The sequence below is a fragment of the Nelusetta ayraudi genome, unplaced genomic scaffold (assembly GCF_046127955.1).
Source record: "Nelusetta ayraudi isolate G7.1 ecotype Tasmania unplaced genomic scaffold, CSIRO-AGI_Nayr_v1 ptg000002l, whole genome shotgun sequence".
Lineage (NCBI taxonomy): Eukaryota > Metazoa > Chordata > Actinopteri > Tetraodontiformes > Monacanthidae > Nelusetta > Nelusetta ayraudi.
In genome coordinates, this window is record NW_027466052.1 from 1238688 (window position 1) to 1264621 (window position 25934).

Sequence of the window (25934 nt, forward strand, 5' to 3'; positions counted from 1 at the left end):
CCGAAAATATAGTCGGTTTTTAGTGCCCCTCGTGGCCTGGTACACTTCCGTTTTGCAGCGTTTCTCTTTCGCAAGGCGTTTCTGCGTTTGCATCGCGTTTGCAGGTCTCGGCCACCGTACCAATCGGATCTTGAGTCATTCATTCATTCATCTTCTATACAGGCTTATTCCTATTCAGGGTCACGGGGGTCTGCTGGAGCCTCTCCCAGCTGTCTTGAGTCTGTGACTTTAATTAATCAATTCATTCATTCATTCATTCATTCATTCACCCAAGCCCAGCTGCTAGGTCTTGCACTGAACTTGACATGTGTTGTGACTACATACCTTGAAAGAAATGAGAAACGGGGTACACAGAGCAAGCGGAAATCGAACCGCTACTGTCGAACTGTTGGTTAGCGTGACCACAGTGGAAAGTCGTGTCTAATGTAAAGTGCACGTGCGCTAGTTTACGTAAGCTTCCCTCCCCTTTGCTTTCATTCGGACGCTAAGCTTTAATTGCTTCGTGCAAAAATGACTGTCTCTCGGAACAAAACCAATGGGGAAACAGCACCCCCTGTCGGGACAAAATGCTTACGGCACCTGGTATTCCCAGGCGGTCTCCCATCCAAGTACTAACCAGGCCCGACCCTGCTTAGCTTCCGAGATCAGACGAGATCGGGCGTTCTCAGGGTGGTATGGCCGTAAGCGAGACACTCTGCTGCAAACGGGCATTATAAACCTGCAGTATGAAGGAAGTGCACTTTGCCATGAGGTCCTACTTACAGGGTTTGTTTATTTATTTATTTAGTTAGTTAGTTTAAATGAACCCCCAGCAAAAAAAAACAGTTTGTCTTGTGATTTCTTCACAAAGTTGGACGGGGAAACAGCGCCCCCTGCTGGGACAAAATGCTTACGGCACCTGGTATTCCCAGGCGGTCTCCCATCCAAGTACTAACCAGGCCCGACCCTGCTTAGCTTCCGAGATCAGACGAGATCGGGCGTTCTCAGGGTGGTATGGCCGTAAGCGAGACACTCTGCTGCAAACGGGCATTATAAACCTGCAGCATACCGTACTTGTTCCTTTCTGACGCTGTTTTCTTTCGCTTTGTGCTTTTGTTTTTTATTGTTGTCAAAAACTGCATGTCACGCAGGTGTAACCATCGACATCCTCGAAGATGTCTATTTCCTGCTATTTCGTTTTTCTCGATGGCGGCAACCTCCAAGTTATTAAGTCGAGTAGATAGGATGACTGTGGTGGACATTTGCAGCTGACTGATGTGGTGGTCGTTGGTGCGCTACCATTCCCCACCGTAGACAGGAAACTACTTCGGTGAAAACGGAAGTACGTCACGAGACTTTTGCACAGAGCCTTTCGTCTTTATTCACGAATCTTCGACTTTATTCTCGAAATAGAAACTAAAAAACCTCCTTGTAGTTTCCTGTCTCATCTTGTACCCACCCAAACGTGCATTTTTCATTGGACATTATCGAGAAAATATATACGCATTTGGAGATACACGGGTGAGCTGGATGTGGGGCTTTAACAGTGGCGCAGCATGTGCCACACTGCGTGTTAATTTGAAACAGAAAACAAATCAGAGCGAAAGGAAAGAAAACAACGTCAGGAAGAAACGAGTGCCTTTGTTGCAGGTTTATAATGCCCGTTTGCAGCGGTGTCTCTCGCTTACGGCCATACCACCCTGAGAACGCCCGATCTCGTCTGATCTCGGAAGCTAAGCAGGGTCGGGCCTGGTTAGTACTTGGATGGGAGACCGCCTGGGAATACCAGGTGCCGTAAGCATTTTGTCCCGGCAGGGGGCGCTGTTTCCCCATAAGCATGCTCAGGGAGTCAGAAGAGTCTTTAACAAAGAAAACGAAGTTCTTTTGCACGAAGCAGCAACAGCGTCTGAATGAAAGCAAGGGGGAATTAGCTTATGTGAGCTTGCACAATATTGCACATTTGGAGAGACAAGGGTCAGCTGGATGTGGGGCTTAGACAGTGGTGTTTACCCAATTACCATAGCCCCAATTACAGGCATGAAGTGGCTTTCAAGAGTCCACAAGTGCATCAAGCCTCCACCGTGATTACAACATCTCTCTTTGTGTGCCCACTTGTCAGGAACATAAACACAGACAAAATGGCAAAATAGCCATCAGCTTGGACCTTCGCCAAAGAGAAAGTTGAGATTTGGAGTTTTTTGTTTTGTTTTGTTTTTTTGCAGTCAGAGAGTACTATTACTGTTGGAGTAGTGTTACTATTACTATTGAGGAGGGACTCCGTATACCTTACCTCTCCCAAGCTTCCCTATAGATTTGGTAGGCTATGAGCACACACCTGGATAGCTCGTCCACCTTCTTCGACGTGCTTCATTATTTAGCGTTCACCCTAAATACGAAACGTGCTGTCAGGCAGTGGGATTGTCCAGACCAGCTGCCTTAGAAAGATGGCAGCTAACTGGGGGCAAGACCCTTTATGTATAGTCTTATATACATATAAGAACCATTCTAATGGTAGGAAAACCAAATTACTTCTATTGTACTGTGAGTATACACTTTTATTTGTGCATTTATGGGCTGTATGTTAAGCTTTTACCAATATAAAAACCATGAATTAAGCCAGATGTTACACACTGCACCTTAAAAGGAAAACCTGTTGCCATGCTGACAAGGTGCCATGGATGCCTCACTTTGACAAGAATTGGGGTGGTGTGTTTTTTTTGTAGTAGTTATTTTTTTCCATGATGAAAAACTTTTTATTAAAAAATGTAGTAATTTGCAGGGCAGGCCTTGCGTTGTTTCAGTCCTTTTATCAGTCTCCATTATTATTCACGTCACGATCCTTCACTCTCCATCCTTTGCATTCTCACGTGTTTTTTTTTAACAAATCCCATTTGAAATGTAGGATGTGACGCGATGTGGCGAGAGCACTGACGGCAGATAATTGATTTGCGTCACCATGTGAACTTTTTCAATTGGTTTCTGATTATACCATATGTTATTCTACCTGCATTTGTATTAAGAGTTTGATTCAATTTCGCAGGTGTGAAACCATGACGATGGGGAAATGAATCTTAGAGGAGGGGTAAATTTGCTTGTGGCGTCCTAGCGCCCCCTTCAGCCTCAAATGCAAAAAAGCAGTCAGCTCTACATCCAGTTTTCAGATATTGGAGCAAATAAAAAAAGAGACATTATATAAAACTGTGCAAAATCAGGCTTTATTCCACCCCCCCAACATTGTCACCCTTCATTTTCACCATCGTCAACATCACCAAAATCACCATCATTGTCGTCGTCAACACCATCTTGTAAAACGTCACTCACCGGAGACAAACAGCCCGGGAAAAGAGAATCTCAAACAGACTTTGCAGCTCGGACCTTAAAAAGCAGGCGTCAGCTATTAGCACAAAAAAAAAAAAGTCAAATTAAATATAGCTGTACATGTCCATTACTCTCATAGCAAAACATTTCCACAATGTTCTTATTTACATTTCCTTCTCGTTCAGCACGTCCAGTCCATTCAGTTGTCTTTTTTTTTTTAAATTTCTTAAAATAATGAAAGGTCGTCTCAGTACACATGTCGGTTAAGATGTTGGTTATTATAATAATCTTTGCTGACTGCATGAACACGCCTGCCTGCCTGCTGCAGGCCTGCTGAACAGTCCAGTTTGTTTAGTCCTGTTTTTTTGTTTTTTTAGGCAAACTCTGATTAAGTGCAATGTCTAGTATAATGTCAAGAAAAATACAAACCCCACACATACATACGGTACATACAGTACATAACTATCTGATAAAAATTAATCAGCTATACAAGGCTGCCGCTCTCCAGGGCGAGAGAGATGCACATTGGATGCATGTCGAGATCATGTGGTCTCCATTTATCAGAACGCGGAGGACGGAGACGTGGGCTGGACGGGACACCGTCGATCCAATGTCTATTTAGCTGTCCACATTTTTTTCTGTACAAAGGATTTTGTGGGCTATGATCAAAATGCTATGTTCGCACAGACAGATTAATTTCATAGCAGGACGGCCGTAACGAAAAGGTGCGATTTGCGCTTTTCAAAAGAGAACGGAGGAAGCAAATCATGAAGATATAACAAATTACTGGATTAACTTCAATCCGGTTTTATATCTAAAACGGTGGTCAGATAATCCCATTGGTGATAATCTTTGACTGCAAAATCTTTATTGCTGAAGACCTAGAATCATAGCCTCAATGTGAATGCTCAAGCCTGATTTATCCTTCAGCCAGCTTTTTTTTCCGGCAAATGTTTGCGTCACAACTACAGCCCTTTAATCTCCTCTAAAACATCATTCTCTTCCACATTAATGCCCAAAATTTGATGCATGGACCTTTATAGTGACTCCACTGTGATTTTTTATTTTTCTAATTATTGTTTTACGTTATCCATGGAACTTATTCTGAATGGAATGTAAATAAATAAATTAAAAAAATCACATTTTTTTTAGACATCTGAATTTTAAATAAAGTGCTACAAGTGTATGGGTTAAAACTGAGCTTCGTCTATATGAATCTGGGAGACCAAAAAGACCTTACGTCATGCCATTAGTAGCTCTGAATGAAACCTTTATGTGTCCCATCACTTATTTCCCACATTGGGAACCAAAAAACATGAGTCGTAGTAGACTGGTGATGATTTTCTTGATATGCACACAGAGAAACAACACGTGAGACTGATGGCTTGTTTAAAGGGGAAAGTAAGAGTACAACAAGAGGGAGAGGACACACTTTATCCCCCTCGCCTGCGTGTTCACAGGAGGGGGAAAAAGCATCTGTGACCAGAAGCTTCCTCCTCGCCGTTCTGGTGATCCCAAGCCAGAGCGGCAGACCGAACGTCTAAACTTAAACGGGAGGTTAAGTCAACAAAGTGATGTGTGGCCACCAGAGAGAAAGGGAGAGACAGAAGATCAGAGCGAATGACTTCAGACGTAAATGTGTTCCAGAGCGCCCTCTGCCTGTCACGTTCAGGCCTGAGGTCAGCTCACCCCCTCCTCAGCAAAACATTCTGTTTCCCGCCCGCCTGTGCACCTCTAAAGAGGGAGAGAGAGAGAGCCGTGTGGAGAACCGCCACTAGCTGGAGTAGATCTGCGTCCCGATCACGCGCATGATCTCCTTCTGCACCTTGGGCTCCTGCGTGTTAATGTTGGCGTCTCCCACCTGGCCGTCCTCGTACCTGCACAAACCGGTGCAGCACATCAGCCAACACCCTCTTTATTTTCTCATCGTATCATTAGAGGCGGCAATCAGTGAGGCAATTCAGGGGTTAATCCAAGTTCAAAGAAAGACGAAGCAAGTTTAAGGGAATGAAAAAGACAATAAACATCTAATATTGATTCTTAAAGTGTTGATAAAAGTGACTTTCCCCTATATCAATGGGCCTCTGCAAGTTGTTTTTCTTTTGAAGGCAGTAGTTCTAGAGGACACATCGTTCATCGTGCATCAAACCCCGCTCTGAGCTGAACAATACAAACCGTACTCAGAGCACAAGGGCAGAGCTGAGTTACATTTGGCCACAATTTCAATTTGACTGCACACCATCTCACATTTAAATCCCAGCCCAGAAGACAGCAGGCGGACATGCTGATAATCTTTGCCATCGGGCAGTTGTCTCCGTTTGTCCCAAGCTTGGTCCTTCAGTCACTCACCAATGTTTTTACAAGCTCCAAAACACTGTTTGAAACATTAGGAAAAACCGATTCAGTGCAATACTCACACGAAAAAGAAGCGAGTACAGACGTGGTCGGACACTGGACACACCCAGATGTTGCCGTGTTTCTGCAGATCTTTCGACGTGATCACTGTTAAAAATGAACAGAGGGAGAGGTGCGGTGTAATTGGCGTCCAATAAAAATGCTACTTCATGCGATACTGTTAACAGTTTGTAACTTTAGTAAAAATGTTCTTAATCATTTATAGAGTGCATTCATCTATATTTATGCACAATAGTCAGCAATTTGTAATCCCAGTTATTATTTTGTGTTGTTATTTGTAAGCACATCTATTATTTATCCATCTGTTTATTGTGTGTTGTGATTGTATATTCATACTGTGTAAATGATGGAGGTTAAAGTAGGCTAACCCCAACCATAATCCACCATATATAAAGTTTGAATACACATTCAAGAACAAAAAGACTTGCTAAAAATGTACTTGTTATGAAGGGTTACCTTCGCGTTAAATGTTTTTATTGTGGCGTACAGAATATTAAACATACCAACCAGACTACCGATACATTATATTCTGTTGATACCACACAGCACTCTCCAATTATGTCCATGGGATAACCTTTTACCTTCACAGAGGGCTATGCAGTTCAGATTTCGACTCTGGAGGAACCTTGATTGGATTGGGCGACTCTACAGAAAAAAACAACAAAAAACAAAACAAAACAAAACACAAGAAATAGTCAATCGCTGAATCAAAACCAACCAAGACATCATGAATGTGTCCCTGAATCATTTCAAGCTGACGCAACCAGACACTGGTCAGTGCAATTCGCCCAAACATTTCAACAGGATGTGCAAAATGCTCCACTTTAGCCTTCGTCATCTTGAAGTTCACACACCGATGCCAAATTTCTCTCCTTCCTTCTACAAACGAATCTCCTACGCAGATCCCACATCGCTCACCTGTGGTATGGTATTCATCCGGTTGTACCGCTGCACCAGCTCATCTTTGGTGGGCATGCGGTGCTGTCCTTTCCCCATTCCTGCAGGTAAACAGAGACAGCGGCCAGAACATCGAGTCAGGGCGACCTTACGTCGTGTCACTCAAGCTGTGACAAAGTGTCCCGCTGCTCGCTGACAATTCAATCTGCAAGGAAATTATCAACCACAGTGCCATAGTGCCAGCCTCCACCAGAAGGTGACTTTCACTTTGAATAGTGGAGATTAAAAAAAAGGGATTTTAAAAAGCAGCTCTTTGTGATAATGATTTTAAAAATTTACAACAAAGTTTTTTGTTATTGCAGATAATGCAGCTGTTTTAAAAAAGGGACAACTGCCATAGTTTATTTGCAGTGTACACTCATACATAGAAAATCACAGCTCATAAGAGTATATAAAGTAGTTACAACAAAACCTTAATGTAAACTTCTGAAATCGTGTCTTGGCAGAAATGCATGTGAGATGTGAACGAGGGAAATGTTTATGATAACACAAAAGGTCCATTCACAACATTTTCACATCCTCCCTCAACATGGTTCCCGAAGCGAAAGAGTCTCCGAATATAAATATCATGGGCATTTAGATCGACCATAAACGTAAATTGGTTTCCTGTATTGAGACAAATCTTATTTCCCACTATCATGCAGAAAGCAATTAGTCAAAGCTGTTTTTATGTCTGTCTTAAACTATGGCGACATCATTTACATGCATGCCTCTGCCTCTACTCTCAAACCTCTACATGTCATCGACCATTCTGCCCTTAGATTTGCCTCTGGAGCTGCCTCTGCCACTCATCACTGTACTCTAATAGGCTAGTAGGGCAGACCTCCTCCTGGGCCATGATTGGCAAACTTCCCATCTACATCTCTTCTTTACTTGCTCAGTCCATTAATACTTACAACGCCTGCTTTAGTAACAGGTTGCTATTGAAAAATCCTATAATCCGGACTGAGCTCCGGGGATGTGCTTTCTCTGTTTATGCTCTGTGCATTGGGAATCATCTTCAGCTAACTCTCAGGTTAAATTCATTCACTCCATTCACTCACTTTACATCATTAATTACTACTTTTCGGTCGTTCACGTGTACGTGCTTTCTATGTTCATCCCTGTTACTGTATCTTTACTGTATTTTATTGCGTTTGTAATGTGTGTCTACGTTTGTAGGTGTGTCTGTATTTTCATTTTTGTTTTTCCTTTGTACTCTCTTACGCACTGTAAATGAGGCTTGCCTCAGTGGATTAACGAGATTGAATAAAGGTAACAAACAACATGATGCATGGAATGGCTGGTGACACACACACACACAGACACAGACACATCCTAATAATAAAAAAAAACACACAGTACACAGCAAGGCAATGGGTCAACAGGGAAACCCCCAACATGTGAAATGTGCTCCTGGATGATGATCGGACCGTTTGGCGACAAACACGGCACCAACTCAGTCAGCATGGTGATCAAAAAAACAAGCAAATAAAGAAGAGAGAAATGGTGGCCAGAGGGGATCTGAATAGCTGGGCGGGATGAGCCGTTCCTACCTGAGTATCCGAAAGATATGCTGGAGATGGGGCTCAGATAGATGCCCTTTCCGTACGCTGCCCCGTGCAGCTTGGGTTTGAAAAGAGCAGGAAAGAATGCAGGGTCACTGAGCGGTCGCGTGGAACGAGCTCACACACGGGGAAAAACCAACGGCGGTCAAATCAGAGGAAAGCGGCTGGAGGCAAGCGCACACACACGTTGAGACAAAAGCTTTTGATGGTAAAAAAAAAAAAAAAAAAAGGAAAACGAAGACAAACTCGCTGAGATGCTTCTTCCTGAATGAGTGCAATAAATCAGACTGCCACTAGTTCATCCATCCACCCATTTCATGCTGCTGCTTGTCCTGCACTCAGGGTTGCGGGAGAGCATCCCAGCTGTCTCAGGGCTGGACCACCCGGACCAGTCACTAGTTCACTGCAGGCATAAAGACTGTGGCTCAGGAGGTAGCACGGGTTGTCCAATGACTGAAAGGTTGGCAGTTCAAATCCCGCTCCATCCTAGTCCGTTGTTGTGTCCTTGGGCAAGACACGGAACCCTAAATTACGTGTCTTGCATGGCAGCAGCCACCCATTGGTGAATGTGTGTGTGAGTAAGTGAATGAGAGGCCTTTGTAAAGCGCGTTGGGGTACCGTGAAGGTGCTGGAAAAGCGCTATATAAGTGCAATCCATTTTAAACAACCAATTGTAGCCGCACCTAAATCTAGAGTTACCAATTATCCCAAGAACACTGTGCTGAAGCGACGGTGTGAACGACGCTTTTGAATTATTTTGACTGAAAACCATAATGAGAGGCCAGTGACAATAAAGATGAGGTTCCAAGCAAGAGTATCAGGAGTGGCGGGTAAAATCAACCTGAATACCCAAAGTGTACAAGTGTTGTGGGCTAACCACAGTAAAAACCAGAGGAGAAATGGAAAATATGAGACCAAAGAGCTTGGGATGAAGGAGATGGAGGAGAAGGAGGAAATGGAGGAGATGGAGGAGGAGGAGAAGGAGTAGATGGAGGAGAAGGAGGTCGGGCGTGGCTAAACCTGGAGGCAGACTCAGTCGTTCTCCGCCTCCCTGTGAAGCCCAATGACAGTGCGGGTGGGTGTGTGTGGGGTCGTGGGATGTCAAATGTCAATGCTCAAGGTGAAGAGGAGAGACGGGCAGCAGACGAGCCTCTGCAGCAAGATCAAAGATGTGAGGGTTCAAAAAAGTCCGGGAACAAAGAGGGGCGTGATTGAGATGCATCAGCATGAAGGAGCGGTCGCGGCCGCTGTGAGTCTTCCTCAAACTCCAGGAGATTTCACATCTAATTGCATTGAATCCACTTCTGAGACATGCCGCTGTGTCCCCAAACGCAGGGATGCTTCAGGACGAAGCAAGTGAGTCCCTCTGGCGCCCTCTAGGCATCGCCTTCTAGGTTTTTTTCTGTCATATTTATTAAGGTCCAAAACTCCATCACAAGTTTAAGTATCGAAAATATATATTTTTTTTAAAAATCCATCCTTTACGTCTTTCAATATTCTCAAAATATGTGATAAATGAGTTCTGGAAATGGAGTTCTGGAAATCATCCCTTTGTGATGTCACAACGGTAACTGTGCCAGGTTAGCGGCCACTCGCCCAACCCGGAGGCTGGAAACAGATGGATGAATATGCTGTCATGTCAGGTCATGTGACTTCCAGAGTTTGTGGAGGGTGACAAATTCAATTTTTTTTTATAGCTTGTGCATTTTTATATGATGTCAGTGAGTTGGAACGACTCCCCCACAGATACTAACTGTGTTTTTAAACTGCTGATATAATGTAAATGTCGTCAAAAATAATACGACTATTCAAAAAAACTGCGTCAAGTGTAGGACAAAAAAAATCGCACATTAGACCGCCTTCTTTGCTGCAACGTGACAACTGCACACAACTTGGAAAAAGCTGCGTGCATAAGCTCCACTGGTTGCTAAAGCTGAGTCCCGGATGTAAAATAGGTCTCTTACATGGGACCTTTATGATTCCATTTCAGGTTCTCCAAGGTGAGAGATTTGACACCTTCACGTCTTTCAGAATCACCTCACCGGCGTCTTCCAAACAAAGCATGGAAGTTCCAACAAAGCATCAGTTTTAACAGGAGGCTAAGTGAGTGTTTTTTGCAATTGGCTATAAACAAACATGCTGTTTGCAGGTAATCTGATTGTCTTTAGACAATTGATCGTGCTTGGACTGTAATCTGGGATCATAACTGTTGTGACACCAACCTCGGAAGGTGAACAAACGAACAAACAAGGTTTCTGATCCTGCTTGTGTTTTTATGGTCCTTGGCTCTTTGTTAGAAAACAGCGATGGTTTGATACTTATTGGGTGACCTTTTATAAAGGCCTTTCTCAATCACCTAGTAAACAGCTATAGTTGATAAAACTCGTCCACGTCGGGCAGGCTTTTCTCCTCACGAGGGGAGGTTCAACTTTATAAAGGGGAGATGCATGGTTGTTTTACGTACCTGTAGTTTGGTGTATGAAGCGTTAACAAGTCCATTCCTCAGGACAGAGTGCCAGTTCTCTATATGGGAGCCACTAGAGTGAGTGAAGAGAGTGAAGAGAGTGAAGAAAGCTTAGAAAATCAGAGACAAAAGCGACTCGGGAGCGAAAAGAAGAGTTGAATTTTGGAGACGCAAAGATGAAAATGCTTTTTATCTTTTATCTTTATCTTTGACCGACTGAGAAGAAACGACCATTTCAAAACATTTTTGTGAATTTTATATCTGAATTTTCACATTTTTCATTCATATAATTCCTATTATTTTTAAGGAGGCCATTTTACTAATTTTACTGCAAATGAGTCACATTACTGATAAAACGTTCACCTTTGAAGAAAAAAAAGCTTTGGCAACAAACGACGTGAAGTTACCACAGTCGTCTATTTATACAGTTTGAGCGCAGATATTTTAGGACACTCGTTACATCACCAAAGCTCCACAAATAAATCCCGTTTGATGTCGAAAACAGGCCTTAAAACCTAAAGATCAAGACTGCAAACTCGCTGCTGCCAGAACGCTGGGTTCCATTATTGTAAGAGTGGAGCCGGTTGGTGTCTCAGGTGTCCTAAAATAATCTGAGGAGTCAGAGCGGTGTCACGACTGCTGCTATTTTTGGCTAGTTTCAGAAGTTCCTCTTCTCAATTCATCAGCAATTTCCTTTTTAAATCTGCCAGATTGCAGTGAAACTGAACCCGAACTATCTATTTAAGTGTTGTAACGTTTCTGCCGACGGCAAAGAATGTCGAGAACGACGAGATGGGCGGCGTCAAGCAGCGTGAGAGGAGACTATTCTGGGGGTTAGCCGTGGCCTGCCGGTGCCCAGACGGGCCGTGCGTATCTGAAATATTCAGCCAAAGCCCATCTGCTACACTACACAAGTCCATCTCACACTTGGCGCTGGCGTGGCGCTCTGGCCCGGCCAGGCGGCTCCTTCATCCAAGAGAACGTCCGCCGCTCTGCCCTCCCCCACCGTGCACAGCACCTAATGAGCAGGTGTTATGCAGAGAAGCGTCCGTGTCCGACAGAGAGCGCGACGGCGGCGCTAAATTATCTCTGAATTTTGATGACTGCGGGTGATTTGAGATCAGTCATTCACACCAAGTGTTTTCCGGGCGTAGCCGTTCTGTAAACACACAAGTTTTTGGGGTTTGTGTGAGTCAGTGTTTTTCAACCAACGTGCCGCGGGACACCAGTGTACTGTGAGATACTGTCAGGTGTGCTGTTAAAAAATTATCTAATTTCACTTTCATTTGTCTGAAAAAGAACTAACATTCTATTTGTCGAGTGATTGTGCTTTAAAGGGATTGTGAGTCTATTTTCCTCCATAAATTCCTCCTAGGACATCAGCTTTGTGTGCATCTAAACAGCACCAGGTTTTCAAAATTAAGTGAGTCTAAATAAATTAGGAGACTGTATTGTCATTATTGGGCTAAAAACATTCAATTTATAATATTTCTGGTTGGTGGTGTGCCATGGGATCTTTTCAATGGGGAAAAGGGTTGAAAAACAGAGATCAGAATCAGACGCCTTTATCGTTATTATAAAATAAAAAGCATTCAATGAAATTCGAGACGCTACTCCTGCTTGGTGTTTTTCAGAATATTTAAATACAATTAGATCAAAATAATTATATTAATTAGATAAAAATAAGTACATTTGTGACAAATGTGTAAGTGACAAACGAGGAGAGGGGAGGGGAGGAGCGACTCACTGGAAGGCAAAGGTGCTGCCGTACAGCTTCTTGGCAGTGCGGAAACGGGCCTCCTTGGCTGGAGGGCTGCTCAGCAGCAGGAACTGGTGGGAGGTGTGCATGAACTTCAGTTGCTGTCCCGGTGTCGTCGTCGGCGAGGGCAAAAAAGACAGAGAGAGCGTGTGAACCGTCACATTACATAACACGGCAGTGAAGCAGGAGGCAGGTGAGGGACTGCTGCTCTGGTTTCTTACCCTACTCAGAGGTAGCTTGACGATATGGGAGCGATTACTGGAAATAATCCTTCAGAAGGAGGGAGAGATCAGTTGTGACACTTGTCAATATACAATCTCACTTGACTTTAACTGCTATTAAAAATATGACAACATTGATACATGATACATTACTGCCAAACAGCAACTTTTGGGTATTTTTTTGGAGTTGCTTTTGAATCAGTTTGTCTTTTCTAAAGGTCCCATGTTATTCAAATTTCAACTTACAAATGTTTTCTTCCAATAACATGTGTCTGAAGAAATGACAAAAATCCTTCTTGTGCATAAACACACATTTCTGGAAGTTGTCTCTTGATGATGTCACAAAGGGCACAAGGCCAGGTTAACAGCGACACCACATGTGGCTTTGAGACCTTCCAAACAGTTGGAAGATCCCAAAAGTGGCAGTTTGCACGAGGTGAGTCAATTCACGGGAGGCTGCAAACAGGGGGCTAATTTTGTTGTTGATGGTGTTTCTGAAGATCTATAGTTTTTTGGGGGCGTGATCAATCATAAAACACTGCTCAACTGGAATCAAAAAAACTGGTTGATATGGGACCTTTTAAAAGAACACTTGAGCACTTTATCAATCATTTAGACACATTTCTCTACTTTTCAAACATTCCTTAACTTCTGTCTGCTTTTTTGACAGCTTGTCTTTTTTTCCCCAATTTTTTCCAAGACTGTTTTCTTCTCACAGATGTTGTTCCCTTACCACTGTAGCAGGGGGTGGGCCAGAGGGTCAAGCTTATCCATCTGTTTCTTGATCTCCAGATATGAACCCTGGACGCAAACAAACACAGATGTGTGATAGCGCAGTTTCAGGGCATTTTTAGAAGCAATTGTACATCGTGTTACCTAAGCAACTGAGCCACAGCGAGTAATAGAGCAGCAAGGAAGTCAGTAGACAACAAACCAGCAACGCCCATCACTTTAGTACATGTGATATCTTGAATAAACTGAAAACAACTATCTTAATATCTTTAAAACCATGACTCTTGAATGTAACCCCCCTCCCAGACCTCCACTCCTTCTATTTTGTACCTGGGTCATTTCCCGAATAGACATGACGCTGTCCAGGGCCTTCTGCAGTCTCTCATAATTCTTCTTCTGTGTTTGTTGGTCAGGCCAAGCATCCGTTGTTGTATGCAATGAGAGAATGGAGAACAGACAGGCATCTTAACTCTCCAGGACCACTGCTGCAGGTGTTTTGTTTGATTCTTAACACTAGTAAATACCACCATCACCTTATTGGAGGTAAAACTTTAGTGGAAGTAAAGGTACTGATTCACTGTTTAAACTGTTCCTATCTTGGCCAAGATTGCATGTAATGACAATAGCAGTTGTACTGAAATTAACTATATGAAGAGTATATGGACATGAGTTTGTTGTGTGGAGATGCTGACCTTTGGGTTGAAGGCCAGAGTCTTGGGGTCATTGGGGTCGACGACCGACGGGTACGGCTCAAAGATGATGCTCTTGCGAGGCGACTCCAGAGCAGCTCGACACATGGCCACAAGCAGATCCACAACCTTAACGAATAAGACGGTGTGATTTCATTAAGTCCCTCCATCTCACTATGAATGTTATGAGTGTATTATGAGTCGCATATTTAAATATGAACTATTAAAAAAAAAACTCAATCTGTCTTCCTAGCATTTGTACGGAAGAGGATTAGGGTCACAAGAAGAGAAAAAAATTGAGATAGAATTTTTTATTTTTTAAAGTTTCCAATTAAAGAATGAAGTTGAAAATTTGAGATTAAAGTCGAAATTTCGAGAATAAAGTTGAGTTAAAAAGGACGAAATTTCGTGAGTAAAATCAAAATTTTGCAATTAATGTCAACGTGAAGTAAGTCAAAATGTCGAGAATGAAGTCGAAAGGCTGTGCACGCAAGTCTAGTGGAGTACTTCCGTTTTTGCCAGTTTCCTAATTATTGTGGCTGAACCTTGTGGGATACACCTGATTTCAGCAGTTTACTTTTGACTGTGGGTAACTGGGTTAATCTACCATCTATCCAGTCTACTCGCCAATTTCCACTTTATTTGCGTCAACTTTATTCATGAAAGTTTGTCTTATTTAAGTCAACTTTTTTCACGAAATTTTGACTTTATTCACAGAATTTCAACTGAAAACTCAAAATGAAAACTTTTTTTTTTTCTCCTAATCCACTTTCGTACACTTGTGTTGTAATCTAAAAGCGAAATGGAGTAAAAAAGAAATTGGTTTGAGCAGAGCAAGGATAGTCTGTTGTGTTGCTGTCACCTCGGCTCCGGTGGCCACTTCCTCTGCAGCTCCAGACATCACACCCAGAGTGTAGAAGGAGAACACACAAAGCTCCCGGGTGCACACAGCCGGCTGCCAGGACACACATAAAGTGGGATAGTAACCTTCGATTGGGAGCAGGTTCCATTCCTATTTTAACGCTGGTACACGTGAAATTTACTGTCAAATAAACTACTAGAAAAGCAGCAGTGGATGAACAAAAACAGCAACTCGGATGAATTATCTGCAATTGACTTCCAATCTTTATGGGCAGGTTGTAATATGTATAAAGGTGCCAAAACAAAGTTTCCCATCACTATGTCGAAACAGCATTTAACAACGGTCCCATGTTGCACCTATTTTTAGATCCATGTATTCCATCCCAGACTCCAGGGAAACAGAGTGCTTCTTTCAGATATTAACGAAAAAAGCACTAAAGATCTCCATGAAACACCTTTGCCCTGTGTTTGCAGCCTCCTGCCAAAATGGTCATTTGGCTGAACACCTGGCTGGGTGGGCCACCGCTAACCTGGAGCAGGCATAAGGGAGGCATTTCATGCCCATTGTGACATCACAAAGGGCTGATACTCAGAAGCCATTCTGAGCACCCACTTAGTAAAAAAAGGAATGGATTGGCTTTTCTATTTTACTATTTAAGGCACCTTTAATGATGATGCTCTGACCCACAGACCAGGGAAATCAAGTCCATGCCGTGCTTGTCGCCGTTGTCAACTACATACTGACAAAGGACTCGTCCGCCCTACCTTCAGCATGGAGCCATTCTGAAAGACGTGCTGCTCGTCGCACACCACACAGTACTCGTTGAGCGTGGGGATCCTCTGCTCCGAGTACTTCATTATCTGTCAGGGGGGGGGGGGGAGAAAGAAAAAGAACAGCGGCGTTCGCAGCATTCGCTCCTACTTGAACGCCGGCGTCACGGCTGAGCCGCCTCGGCAGTGCGGCTTTGTCTCCCAATCAAAAAGAGAGGCGTTCGATGGCGAAGGCGATCTCCGGCATGCAAATGCGACACTAATGATTACAGATTGACCCCGAGTGGCCCTGATTGTCTGACCTGCACTAAGAAGCCGTACTCCAGGGTGGGGATGTTCTTGCAGTGTCCACCCGCCTGGGATGAGAAAAACAATTCAATCAGCTGCCTCGTGGTAATCTGCGCTGGGGCCCTGGCCGCCGGGACAGCTACAGTCTGATGGGTCAAGTGAAGACAAAGCATTATGGGAGAGGGGCACAGTAGCCATTGTATCGAGGGGGTGAGGAGTTGGGAGGTGGAGGGAGGGGGGCGGGGGGTAAAGGAGGAGTCTCAGGTATGGGCAGTGCAGTACATTCAGACTGTTAATGCATTTCCATAAAGTCTTCTAACGGTCATTGAGAAGAATATTGCAGGAGAAAATGTTGCCACCAGATCCAGACAAACAAATAATACAACAGATAGAATAGATGTACTTTATATATACCCAATTGGGAAACTAAGCTGGGGACTCAAATGCGAGCCATGCTGATGACGGTGTGCTCTCCTGTCCATTATCAGCATCCAGTTGGCAATCTGGCTCAAGGATACTGAGGCTGCGTTCAGACTGCAGGCAAATCTGATTCAAATCTGATTCCCTTTCAGATCCGATTTTTAGGGCTGACTGTCCACTATGTTTTTTTAGCGAGTGTCAAAATGGGATTTGGCTCTGTTCAGACTGGGCCACATTATTGACCCATCTGACAGGTTGCTGTAGCGACGACGTCGGAGCGGAGGCGTCGTCCAGCATAGCGTGTAGCGTGTGACGTCACATAATTGCAGCAGCGGCACTTGTTGCGCTACATGGCCTGGAGCTTGGCTTGAATGGAGCTCCTGTATCTCCCCACAGACTGATGAGGCAATGAGTTTCCTCCTCTGTCCAGGGACTGCTGCTGTTTTCTACTTCTTCTGTCTGTCTGCTCTATTACGTCACAGCTCCGCATGTGGAATGGCGCTCTCTGGTCTGGCGCATTGGCTCTGGCGTCGCGTAGAGCGACGTCACGGACAGTCAAAACCCATCGGTGTGTTTGGAGCTGTTCAGATTGAGACGCATCTGTCCAAATGCCATTTGAAACTAGCTCCCGGTGGTGGTTTCAATCCATTTAGCAAAAATCGGATTTCATGTTATTTTTTACAAAAAAGAAATCCGGTTTCAATCCGGATGAGCTGAAAATCGGATTTTGGCCGGCAGTCTGAACGCGGCTTGAGAGATACTATGCAAGATCTTTTGCACAGAAATGCGACGACCATTATTAAGTTGGTGGACGTTGCAGCTTAATTAGCGTAAAATGAACTAATGAACTGAGTCATTCCCAGTTTTAACAGTTTGATCTCACAGTGGATCACAAAGAGCTACAGGTGGCGAACGTGTCCAGGGTGGCACTGACCTGGCTGTTTGGAGGGTAGCTGAACAGCTCTCCTTTAGGGTTCTTCATGGTGCATGAGATGGAGCGGTTCATCAGACGGGTCACTCTCAGCTCTGGAACACTCAGCTTCCCTTTTAAAACCGTATCTTGGATTAGAGGGAAACTTGGAGACCTGAAAGAAGGAAAAAAAAAAGGCTTTAATGAGTGGACCAGAAATGTACTTGCACATTTTCTTTTAATGAAAATGATGATTCACAGCACACATTTAGACCGTTGCTGCACTACATATTCACAGTGTGCTTGTGTCTGTGAAATAAAGGCATTCCAGTGTCAGTGCATGGAACTGGTGCACTGTGAGGAGAGGGCTGCTGGGACCTACTTGGGTATGGGGGAGAAGATGCTGAGCCCGGCACGGAACTTTTTGATGGTTCCCCCGGCTTTGAACCAGCTGTGCCTCTTCTCCTGCTGCGCTTTGAGAAACTCATTACTGAGATGTTTCCACTGCTGCGAGGTGAACGTGCTCAGGATCCTGCCACGGTGCGGACAGGAGGAGAGTCAGGCCACGGACAAAGCCACACAACAGGATGCAATTAAATGTTTATGCTCAGTGCATCTATCAGTCTGGCGGGGGAATAATGACCTTTGAGTTGCTTTTTTTCTTTTTTCCGAAGAAAAAAAGAAGAGACTTATATGCTAAATCACATCTACCTTGTAATCGGCGGTGAAAGAACTCACTTTTTAAGCTGCAGACCCAGGCTGAAGCCCTCTTTGTTTGATGGCTGAAAAACCTCCACCGACGGCTCTATGTAAGAAAGACCATCCATTATTAGAGTGCAGATCTATCTATCTATCTATCTATTTATCTATCTATCTGTTACCTGTTTAGGTCTGTTAGGGGATACATTTTTGTTTCACTTCAGTGTGCAAGCTTTTAGGATTTCAAAACATAAATGTATCATTAATTATCTATCTATCTATCTATCTATCTATCTATCTATCTATCTTTATCTTCCTCTCCTCTCAGCACACATTTTGGACTCACCTCCTGTGCTCAGTGAGTGGCACAGACAGCTAAAGTCCATCTCAGACAAACAACATCCACACTGGGATCTTTACTCACCAGGTCCATCGAGGTACTGAGAAAGAGAAAAGCGCAGTCTCAAAATGATGGGCTCTGTTCTGATTACTTTCCAAGCTGTCGCAACCTCCTCCTGAGTCGCACACACACGCGCACACACACACACACACACACACACACACACACACACACACATGAATATGTTTGGAGTTAGCAATCCCAATTAGAGCCATTTCCCATGACATAAATAAATGATGAGCACGCGGTTCGTTATAAATGATGTGCTACTTCTTCGCCAAATGCCAGCAAGGGGTCCTGTGTGCAGGGTGGGGGGCGGGGAGTGGGGGGGGGGGGTCGGGTGGGGAAGAATGCTGACTCACATCCAGGAAACCGATGTTAATATGGAGGTCAATATCCACATCGTCAATGGTTCCATACTCCCTAATCACACAGAAACACACACACACACACACACACACACACACACACACACACACACACACACACACACACACACAAATAACAGATGCAGTTAATTTAGCAAAGCAATGTGATGCATTACAGTCCAAACCCATTAACTGATAATCCCTTGAGGAAAGAAAAGATCCTTTAATGAGTAGAAATTATATCTGAATCAACCTGGGACATCAAACTAACACCTATTTTGTTTAATTGAAGATAATTTTTGTATTTTTTTTTTTTTTGTATTTTTTTTTTTTTAAAGGAAAAATGGCACTCTCAAAATACAATTTTGTGAGTGCGTGTGAGTGTGTGTGTGTTGTACCTCACAGAGACAGCACTGTCAGTGTAGATGTCTTTCACTGCCTCAATATCTGCATCCAGCTGCGGGTGGCGGTACAGATCAGCAGCACAACTTCCCTGCAGCAGAAAAAGCCAAAACACACACATATATATATGTATGCATGAATGTATGCATGAATGTATATACTGTATGTTTAAAGGCTGCATATTATGTAAAAACATCTTTAACTTTGTCTCTCGCCAGTCAACGAATTGCCAAGACAAATGGAAACTGCACGCTTTGCATTTTTTTCAGCCTAAACTAAACTGTGCTGTTCCAGAAGTCAGCCTTTGGTGACATCACAAGGGGCACTGACATGCCTCCCACATTAGTCGCAACACTAACAACAACTGTTTTGATTTCAGTTAGACCTCATACCGCTTGAAATCTGATGTTGATGATGATGATTTGTATTTTCAGATGCAGAGTTATAATAATGGAGAAATGTTTAGAGTAATGAAACATTTAGAAAATCATACATTTCATGGAAATTCTAAATTCTTAATTTCATAATACCCTGGTAACTTTTCAGAGGTCAGCTGAGGTTCCTCATTTTAAGGGCTGCTTACCATTTCCTTAAATCAGCATTTCTTTTAAGCATTAATAACACACTTTGGTCAGGGCTCATATAGATTTTCCTGGTATCTCGGTGAGAAGGTAGCCTCTCATCTCCTCCACTCCGACTGCGAGGAGAAGATCCCACTTCTTTCATCCTTATCGGCACTTTGCTGCTTTCATGCCCCCTCCACCCCCCCACTCGCCGCAGCAAAATGAGCCTTACAGTCTCGAACTGGATTTACATTTCAATCACAAGAACTTCTAGATTATAGCAACAAAAAAAATGTGATAAAGAAGATTCATATCTTACGTGTAAGTCAACCACTGAACTCTCCCCGATGAGACGCTTCATGAAATGGCAGCCCTGGCAATGAACTGCAGGGTGCCTCATGGGAATCATTTTTGAGGCTGCACTCGGGGCTCTTGCTATAAATGTCTTACACTTGAAATAACAGTTGTTCTCGCAGTTGTCACTTTGCAATAAGTGATGATACATGATTCTACCCGTCTACTGTTGAGATTTGAGGGGAAAAAAATACAATTTTAATCATTTTATTGTGCAGCTGCATAGCAACCCTCAAATGCAATGTGCACAGGCTAAGGAAACGTATGATGTAGGTTTGTCCTAAATACTTAAGATTTTGAGCACACAAACACACAAAGTGGACTATTTCCACTATTTCCATTAGCTTTCTTGTTAATGTTAGTTTTCTTTAGCTAGCTAAACTAGCTGTACTCTTTGCTACAGCCACACGTTTTATTTAGGCATCTCAATTTTGATTTATGCGTGGTGCGTGTCTGATAAAATACTGGCTGCACCCTTTTATTTTTTTCTTTTGAGTGTTAGTGTTACACTCGCAGTTTCAAAATGTCACTTCCAGATTGTGCAAGACGCCAGTGCGCAGCTCAGGACAAGACTGCTCATGTTGAGATTTGCACACCATGCAATAAAAATAGCGTACTGAGGTGCGCTGCGTTTAAATCTTGTGACGGTACTAAGGGTGACAGCTGTTAAGTCAAAAAAAATAAATAGCCAATAACTCAAAGCAGGGGAGCAAATAATAACTCCATTCAGTCCTGTGACATGCAAGATGAATTAGAGACTTTACCTGAATGCCATACAAGAACTGTTCCGACTCATTCTCGCCATCCGACTCCTCATCTGTCCAACACTGGCCTTTGATGTCCTGTGGGCCCACACGTTGCGAACAGGCCTGAAAAAAGCAACATCCCTCAATCACCCTTTCATCCGAGATCATCCTTTGCCACATCTCCCGATTCATCCCTCCCTTCATCAGCTTCAAAACACAAACTCTCAACGGCAGAGATGGAGACACACTGTTCACCCTCCAGGAGACAGGGTGCCGTGTGAATCCAGCCCTCCGAGGGACATTCAGATGACTGTTAAAAGGGACGCGTTGATAAAAATATCTGTCTTCTGAATAGACAAAACCATGCCTTTCGTCACTGTCAGCAACGCCCAAAAGCCCAGAGGTGTCGTACAAAATATGGCTGTGTCTGAGTAATTAATACAGTAGCTCTGGCTGTGGATGTCTTCAGAGACGCTTCTTTGCAGACTCTGGTTGTAACCACAGGAGCTATTTGACCAACGCACTGGATATTTTTCCTTTTCTCAAAGGAACCATTCCCTGTGAACTCTGTAGACGGTTATGATGTCATGAAAATCCCAATAGATCTGCATTTTGTGAAACAGAAAGGCTGCAGGCGAATCTGATTGAAATCAGATTCCTTCTCAAATCTGATTTTTAGAGTCACACTTTTTTTTTAGCAAGTGTCCAAATGGGATTTGGCTCTGTTCAGACTGGGCCACATTATTAACCCATCTGACAGGTTGCTGTAGCATCGACGTCGGAGCGGAGGCGTCTTCCAGCACGTGTAGTGTGTGACGTCACATAATTGCGACAGCGGCAAAAACTAAATGGACTTGTTGCGCTACATGGCCTGGAGCTTAGCTTGAATGGAGCTACTGCATCTCCCCACAGACTGATGAGGCAATGAGTTTCCTCCTCTGTCCAGGGACTGCTGCTTTCTACTTCTTCTGTCTGTCTGCTCCATCACGTTACATCTCCGCACCTGGAATGGCGCTCTCTGGTCTGGAGCAGTGGCTCTTGCATCGCGTAGAGCGACGTCACGGACAGTCAAAACCCATCGGTGTGTTTGGAGCTGTTCACACTGAGACGCATCTGTCCAAATGCCATTTGAAACTAGCTCCTGAAGGTGGTTTCAATACGTTTTGCAAAAATTGGATTTGATGTGATTTGTGACTGTTCAGACTACAAAAGAGCCATCCGGTTTCAATCTGGATGAGCTGAAAACCACATTTTGGCTGGCAGTCTGAACGCGGCTAAAGACCACCTTGTTGGGCACCAACAACCATTTCATGTTCAAAGTCACTTGAATCCTCTTCCCTCACCATTCTGATGCCTGCCTTGAATTTCAGCATGTTGTCTACATGTCTCCATACCAAAATGCATGGAGCTGCTGGCATGTTATTCACTGATTAGCTATTTGTGTTAATAAATAATTGAACATTTCACCTAATAAAGTGACGACTGAGCGTATAACTATTAGGATTACACCAGTGGGATCGTGACTGTCTTACCATTAGATCAGCTGTTCATATGGCTCACTCAAACAGGTTTCGGTCTTTGGATACCACCAACCATTTCAGCTCGCTTCCAGGGGAGGGTGGCAGAAAGCAAAGGGACGGACGACCTCTTGCGCCTCTTTTACTTGCCACCACCAGGACCCACCAAAAACCTTGGGGACATGAAAAATATCGCAGAGGGTAAAAACAGTGAAACAAAGACCCTGCTGGCAAACCAAGCCATGTTTTGTTGGCGGTTTCCTCCTCTTTTCTTTCGAATGGTCTGCACCTCACCTTACCATGTATCCTAGCAACAGCCATCTCTGCCTCTGTTCAGAGTAGCATTAATCACTGTGGAGCGAATGTGTGGGAGATGTGTGCGGTACATTCAGTACCCATCGTGTCTCCCGTCTCTTTGTTTACGTTTGTATTTTTTCCCCCATAACATCTGCAAATACCTGAGAAAAGAACAATTCACTGCAACTGTCGATATACGCTGTGGTTAAGTGTGAGTCTGCTGATGTCATTGCTCTCTGTTCCTTCTTATATTTTCTTTAACCCTCCTAAACCCCCCCCCCCCAAAAAAAAAAAGAATTATTCTAACGCCTTTTTGAAATCCCCTTTCCCCAAGGTCAGCATAAAGAATTTGCCAATTTCTCACTAGACGACGAAATAATTCAGAAAAAAATAGCCTTTATTGAGACAGTTGCAGCTACCATGACAACAAAAAAAATCACTGAAATGGTCTCCATTCATTGATAAGGGAGAATAAAAGCAGACTATAGGAGAGCCAGGCTGCCTCGGCGCTTGTGTGTTCCAAAGGGACCCCTCACATGTTATGTCAAGCATGTAAACAACGAACATGGTGTCCATTTAGAGCGACGTCAGCCTGTAAAATGCAGAGTCGCTTGGCACCGCAGCATCACAGTGTGACAAATCTGAGGTGACTCTAGTGCCATTTCATAGAACAACAACAAGAAAGCACTTTTTTTCCTGCCTACCTATCGAGCATCACGTACTGAAGGAAGACTGAAGGGAGACACATTTTAGCAGTCAAGCATACAGGCAACTGTGCTGTTTGTGGGTCAGCATAATCAGAGGCGCCAGTTACTTCCTCCCTTTGTTTGGAGCGGTTGGATGAGACATTTGGCCCCGTTTCTGCCGACTCATCATAAAAGAAAAACAGTGTTTGATAAGAATAATAGAACCATTTATGCCCTCATTGTTACGGACTTTGCCTTTGTGAATTCTTTGTCGTCTAACAACACCTCCTCGACATCAACTGCAACCTATTAGCCCCAGTCATCACCACCACCACCACCACGTCATCACCAAGTCTTCCACCTCAGCTCCTTCTCCTTTATGTGCTCCTCTTCCCTATCGACTCACATACCAATAGTCCCGACGAAGAACCCTCCTCCCTCCCTCGCCCCATCCCCACCAGCACCACGCACATACACATAAAAAAAAAAAAACAGCATCACATTCAGGCCCATATACCCATCCATCCATCCATTCATCCATCCACCCCTCCATCCCTCCGCTCTTACCTCCGCAGAGGATGCAGACTCGGATGCTGTCCTTGCCTCAGCTGCTCCCCCACTCCTAAAGGGCACACCTGCCACTCTCTCCCGGGGATGGAGGTGAGGGGGACTACGTCCAAACGAAGCGATGGATGGCAGCGAGCCAATTGGAAATAAATGACGGGACAGCGCAAGACGGTCGCGGTATCCCCTCTTCCCCCGCCCTCCTTCCCGCCGTCCTTCGCCTTTCGCCGTCGGTGGCTCCTCCTCGGTTCCAGCCGCCGTGCGTTAATCTCGGTGTTTATCTGTTGCAGATCTGCGCTCCGACTGCTGCCTTATATATATAATTTTTTTTCCCCCTTATTTTTTTTTATTTTTTTTTTGCCTGACAACACTGACGGCTCTGCGCATGCTCACTGGGGCGCAGGGCAGGCCGGTCACGTGACCCGCAGCTGACTGGGGAGGGGGAGGAAAGAGGAGAACATGGCGGCGGCGGTGTGACAGCGTTCGGCGACCGATGTTGCGCGTGCTTCTGTGTGTCGGTTTAACGCAGTTTCATCCAACAGCATTGTTACCACATTATCTTATGGTGCACGTGGTAGAGGGGGTGGTGGGGGCGGGGTGGTGTCAGTGTACATTATTTATAATATTAACGTAACGAAAAGAGGGGACGCAGTGGTGAACTGAGCTCCTTTATGGGGATTTTATTCATCTTCGTCTATGTCAATAAAGGTTCTGTTCACGTATTCTGACTTCCACCCTCAGTCTAAAGACAGGCACGAGTGTGTGGTTTATTTCTGTGGCTCTGCAACAGGCGTGGTGACAGCTGGGATAGACTCCAGAAACCACACAATTCTGAAAGACAGGTCAGCAGATATGGTGATAGGAAATAAACGTACGAAAGACTAAGAGAAGACAACTCTTCATGCCTACAGCATGTAATAGTGAATACGGAGTAAATAAGCAATCAAATACAAAAATCACTCCCACATTCCCAACTCGGCTAGTCACAGTAAATGCCATACCATCTGGCCAATTAACAATGCTTTTGTTAATTGTACACATACATACTGTTAAATACAGTTCTTTACAATGTCATCATGTTAATATGAAACAACATTCTTGTTTCTTATTTGAAGGTAAAAGTGAGATAGGTTTATGAACGTGCAGAAAGTAAGTAATGGACGAAGTCCCGGATGAAACAGGCCTGTTTTGGACAAATCAGACGACTAATAACTAACCAGGGAGCACAGGGTGAATGCTCAATCTTCTTTTATATGCAGTGTCATTTTACACGTGACAGAGATTTATTATGTTTCTGAACTGAATACATCAGTACAACGACTTCATTGTGGGGTGTAGCCAGAGTCTCTATGACAACGCCAACAAATTTAGTAAAACATGGCAACCAGTTCTTGTGAAAGTGGATTGTTCTGGACTAAGCCTAACCTCAGTTTACCACAGTGACTTCTGTTATTTTTTTCTTGCTATGATTTTTGTTCCATGGTTCAGAAGTTCTAGTTAAGATAAAAACGATTTGCCTGTGTCTCTAAAACACTTGAATGAGACTGCATGGGTCAATGAGACATTAGCCATTACAGGCTTTAAAGCTTATCAGTCTTTACCCCCATTAACTCAAGGGTATCAAGGGCCGACCTAATGAATGCACAGATTAATCAACAGGTGTTTGGCCAACTGTCTGTTCAAAGTTTTCTAGCAGTCTGAAGACAGACTGAAAGTTGCCCTCTTTAAACTTATTCAGACGGAATCAGGAAAACAAAAGTTGAGTTACGCTGCTGAAAACTTGAGCTTTCATCTTACAGTTGTAAAAAAAAAAAAATGTTTAGATTATTACCAGTTTTTCCCCTATTACGTTATATGTTCTATGTTGTTATATTTCCTATTTTTTTTAAATTATGATTATATCAATAAATATCTAATCACATTATTGGACATCCATTTATTTGTCTTCATTTTGCTTATCTTCAATTTTCAACTTTACAATTACATTTTGTGCAGTCTGTCATTTTG

The 25934-nt window shown here is 43.7% G+C and overlaps 1 protein-coding gene, 1 long non-coding RNA gene and 3 other non-coding genes across 8 annotated transcripts; 2 read left to right on the forward strand and 3 right to left on the reverse strand.

Moving 5' to 3' along the window:
- Positions 1-567: 567 nt before the first annotated feature.
- Positions 568-686, reverse strand: LOC142887954 (5S ribosomal RNA). The gene has a single exon (XR_012926633.1). It is a non-coding gene; the product is annotated as a 5S ribosomal RNA (ribosomal RNA).
- Positions 687-886: 200 nt separating this feature from the next.
- On the reverse strand, positions 887-1005 carry LOC142887967 (5S ribosomal RNA). The gene has a single exon (XR_012926638.1). It is a non-coding gene; the product is annotated as a 5S ribosomal RNA (ribosomal RNA).
- Positions 1006-1661: 656 nt separating this feature from the next.
- Positions 1662-1780, forward strand: LOC142887974 (5S ribosomal RNA). Its single transcript, XR_012926639.1, has one exon. It is a non-coding gene; the product is annotated as a 5S ribosomal RNA (ribosomal RNA).
- Positions 1781-3202: 1422 nt separating this feature from the next.
- On the reverse strand, positions 3203-24223 carry LOC142892243 (protein mono-ADP-ribosyltransferase PARP6). 4 transcript variants are annotated; one of them, XM_076032459.1, is made up of 23 exons: positions 23931-24223; positions 22396-22553; positions 20882-20986; positions 19197-19291; positions 18793-18853; positions 18455-18470; positions 18070-18136; positions 17714-17863; positions 17356-17506; positions 16016-16147; positions 15708-15803; positions 14944-15036; positions 14085-14210; positions 13723-13788; positions 13394-13461; positions 12661-12709; positions 12428-12540; positions 10681-10753; positions 8205-8274; positions 6631-6710; positions 6294-6357; positions 5715-5799; positions 3203-5174 (listed from the first exon to the last, which is right to left on the reverse strand). In XM_076032459.1, exons 2-23 carry the CDS (start codon positions 22396-22398, stop codon positions 5072-5074), a joined length of 1866 nt encoding a protein of 621 aa, XP_075888574.1. In that variant the 5' UTR covers positions 22399-22553; positions 23931-24223; the 3' UTR covers positions 3203-5071. The 4 variants fall into 4 exon arrangements, 3 of the variants coding, with proteins under 3 accessions (XP_075888574.1, XP_075888483.1, XP_075888402.1); XM_076032368.1 differs by having other exon boundaries at positions 13723-13785; positions 18455-18545; XM_076032287.1 differs by having other exon boundaries at positions 18455-18545.
- LOC142893201 (uncharacterized) lies at positions 23999-25850 on the forward strand. Its single transcript, XR_012927665.1, has 2 exons — positions 23999-24107; positions 24218-25850. It is a non-coding gene; the product is annotated as an uncharacterized LOC142893201 (long non-coding RNA).
- The last annotated feature ends 84 nt before the right edge of the window (positions 25851-25934 follow it).